Below are 3104 nucleotides of genomic sequence, written 5' to 3'. Positions count from 1 at the left end.
GATTCTAGTAGGAAGCAGAGAAAATAGACAAATGAAACAAAGTGGAAGGAATTTAACAGGTAGGTATAAAAAAAGATACCATAGAAGTTAAAGGGGCATGAAAGAGCCAGTGGTCAGCCGTGTCGGCAGACCTCCTCCTGGGAGAGGAGACGTGGGCTCCACCTCTCAGAGGACAAAAAATTTCCCAGAGGAATGTTACAGGAAGTACAAATGAATGGGTAAAGGCTCAGAAGAACGAAAGAGCATCTCACATGATGGGAACCACAAATAGGCTATGTGACTGAGGCACAGATTATGTTTAAGGAAGTACTGAAATGTGGGGGAAATGCATAAGCAATTATCTTATTCATTCAGATTATGTTTAAGGAAGTACTGAAATGGGGGGAAATACATAAGCAATTATCTTATTCATTTATTAATACAATTTTTATTTGTATTTTATCTAGCCAGGTTTCCTCAAAAGCTTTTAACCACGAGTTTGTGATTCTTTGGTTTGGTTTTGTGATAACACCCTTCTGCACAACATTTTTTGCGGCTATGTTGAAAGATGGTGATGATTGAGTCTGCCAGGTCATGGGTGCCGTAAGGCTGCTCTATTTCTAGTACCCTAACAGGTCTGTTCTTGACTTGATGTTGACAGATAAAGGAAAGAGATGATTGGGCACCATTCCTGGGGATGCTGCAGCTGTGTCTGTCTGTTCCTGGAGGCTGGAATACTGAACAGTGTTAGAAGGAACACTCTGCCTTCCTGTCATAATGAGTCCTTAGCAACCACCTAGTTCAGGTCACAGACAGGGAAAGGAGAGACAGCAGAGTCTTTGGCTCTTTCTGGTACAGATACATTGGTCTGAGGAAGTTGGGAAAGGAAATTCAGTAGCACAGCTACAACCTTGGCCATGGCGTGTGTGACATTTCGAGAACCAGTATCAGCCACAGTGGGAAAGCGGATGGTGTTCACAGGTAAAGGGCTTTTCTGTATCTTTCACAAGGAGACTGAAGCTTCCTTAATTGCTCACCTGTATGATACTCAAATGACAATGGACTTGAGAATGAAAGAACCATGCACACTTATTCTACACGATTCTGCTGCTCTTATTATGCACTCGGCCTAGGCTGAGTTGCCTTAAGAAGATTTGTGATGTCCTGTTCTCACTAATTTAGGAATTTTTTCATATCATACAGTTTATGTTTTGTGTAACTGGGGCTGCTTTGATGTTAATACAAATTATAGTAGTGATCATATTTTCATTATTACTGATTTAAGTTTCTTGTATTTTTAGAAACTTGACATATTTGATTGATAAAAATTTGAGCAAGATGTAAGCTTAGTAAAATGTTGGCTGGCGTTTTGTTCCTTCAACTTGCTTTAAATGATTTGGATGGTATGTCTGTGTGGAATTATGTATATGTATAATGGAATCACTTTGCTGTGTACCTCAAACTAATGAAACATTGTAAATAAACTATACTTCAGTTTTTTAAAGGTAGTTAAATAGAATATGACTAATTGTGATTTCTGCAAGAAATGTCACATTTTATCTTATTTCCTTTATGTTTTAAAATCACAAGCCTATTTTTAAGCATATCCCTTGCTTATCTCTAAATTCTCACTGCAATCATGAGAAGCTTGGCTCCCACTCTTTGCCACCCATTTATTTAACTGTTTAATTCCCACCAGGTCTCCCGCATTGCAGGCAGATTCTTTACCATCTAAGCCACCAGGGAAGCCCTAGGTATGAGTATACAAGTATCAGAAATGCTAACCAGTACTTCAGGAGAAGAAACTTTGTCAGCTAGAGTACAATGCTTCCTTACCTTCCTTTTGCCTTTGGGCTTAGGGCTCTGCTCATTTCCAAAGTTGCTTAAGGTCAAAGTTACCAAAAGTCAACTCCTTTTACCCACTGCCTCCAGTGAGACTGGTTTATATATTTGTAACACAGTTATTCTCCTGTCACTGTCTGAATTCTATTCTAAAATCCCCCAGACTCTTAAGTGATTTTTAAAATTTGTGTACACCAAGGTTTGCTCTCTGTGCTCTAAGTCTTCAGGTTTTGACCACTTCGTAAGGTCACATACCCACCATGACAGTACTTTTCAACCCTTTAAATGTCCCTGTGCTTCACCTACACATCCCTCCTCTTCCCTCACTGAGTTCCTGGCAACCACTGATCCTTTTTCTCTCGCTAAAGTTTTGCCTTTTCCTGGATATCATAGAGCTGGAATCATACAGTGGGTAGCCTTTTCAGATTGGCTTCATTCACTTGTCAATGTGCATTGAAATTTCCTCCATGTCTTTTCATGGCTGGAGTGTTCACTTATTTTTATCGCTCAATAGCCTTCCATTGTAGGGTTGTATTACAATTTGTTTACCTAATCATCTTGGCAATTCTGAGAAAAAAAAAACTTCTATGAGACTTTTGCCTGGATATGTTTTCAGATCAATTTGGTACATACTCAGCAATGTGATCGCTGGATCATATGGTAAGACTCTGTTTAGCTTTGTAAGAAACTGCCAAGTTGAAATAAGTCAGAAAGAGAAAAACAAATATTGTATCTTAATGCATATGAGTGGAATCTAGAAAGATGGTACAGATGAGCTGTTTGCAGGGAAGAATAGAGATGCACACATAGAGGACAGATGTGTAGACACAGGGCAGGAAGTGGGGAGTGAGACGAACTGGGAGAGAAGGGTTGACATATATACGCTACCATGTATAAAGAAAATAACTAGTGGGAAGCTGCCATATAGCACAGGGAGCTTAGCTCTGTGCTCTGCAATGACCTAGATGGGTGGGGTGGGTGTGAATGGGAGGGAGGGTTAAGAGGGAGGGGATATATGTATACATATAGCTGAGTCTGTTGTTCCATGTCCAGTTCTAACTGTTGCTTCCTGACCTGCATACAAATTTCTCAAGAGGCTGGTTCCAAATAGGAAAAGGAGTTCGTCAAGGCTGTATATTGTCACCCTGTTTATTTAACTTATATGCAGAGTACATCATGAGAAACGCTGGACTGGAAGAAACACAAACTGGAATCAAGATTGCCGGGAGAAATATCAATAACCTCAGATATGCAGATGACACCACCCTTATAGCAGAAAGTGA

The 3104-nt window shown here is 39.9% G+C and overlaps 1 protein-coding gene across 1 annotated transcript in view; it reads left to right on the top strand.

Annotated features, from left to right (window-relative positions):
* The first annotated feature begins 777 nt into the window (after positions 1 to 777).
* Positions 778 to 3104, top strand: part of LOC104985757 (chromosome unknown open reading frame, human C4orf45) — a 134252-nt gene continuing 131925 nt past the window's right edge. The window contains exon 1 of the mRNA XM_010836085.1: positions 778 to 960. Coding sequence (XP_010834387.1) covers positions 897 to 960 — 64 coding nt within the window. The 5' untranslated portion in view covers positions 778 to 896. The remainder of the gene's footprint in view (positions 961 to 3104) is intronic.

This window comes from Bison bison, unplaced genomic scaffold (genome assembly GCF_000754665.1).
Source record: "Bison bison bison isolate TAMUID 2011002044 unplaced genomic scaffold, Bison_UMD1.0 scf7180017864060, whole genome shotgun sequence".
Taxonomy (NCBI): domain Eukaryota; kingdom Metazoa; phylum Chordata; class Mammalia; order Artiodactyla; family Bovidae; genus Bison; species Bison bison.
The sequence above is the reverse complement of the archived record's forward strand: the minus strand, read 5'-3'. Positions and strand labels throughout refer to the sequence as shown.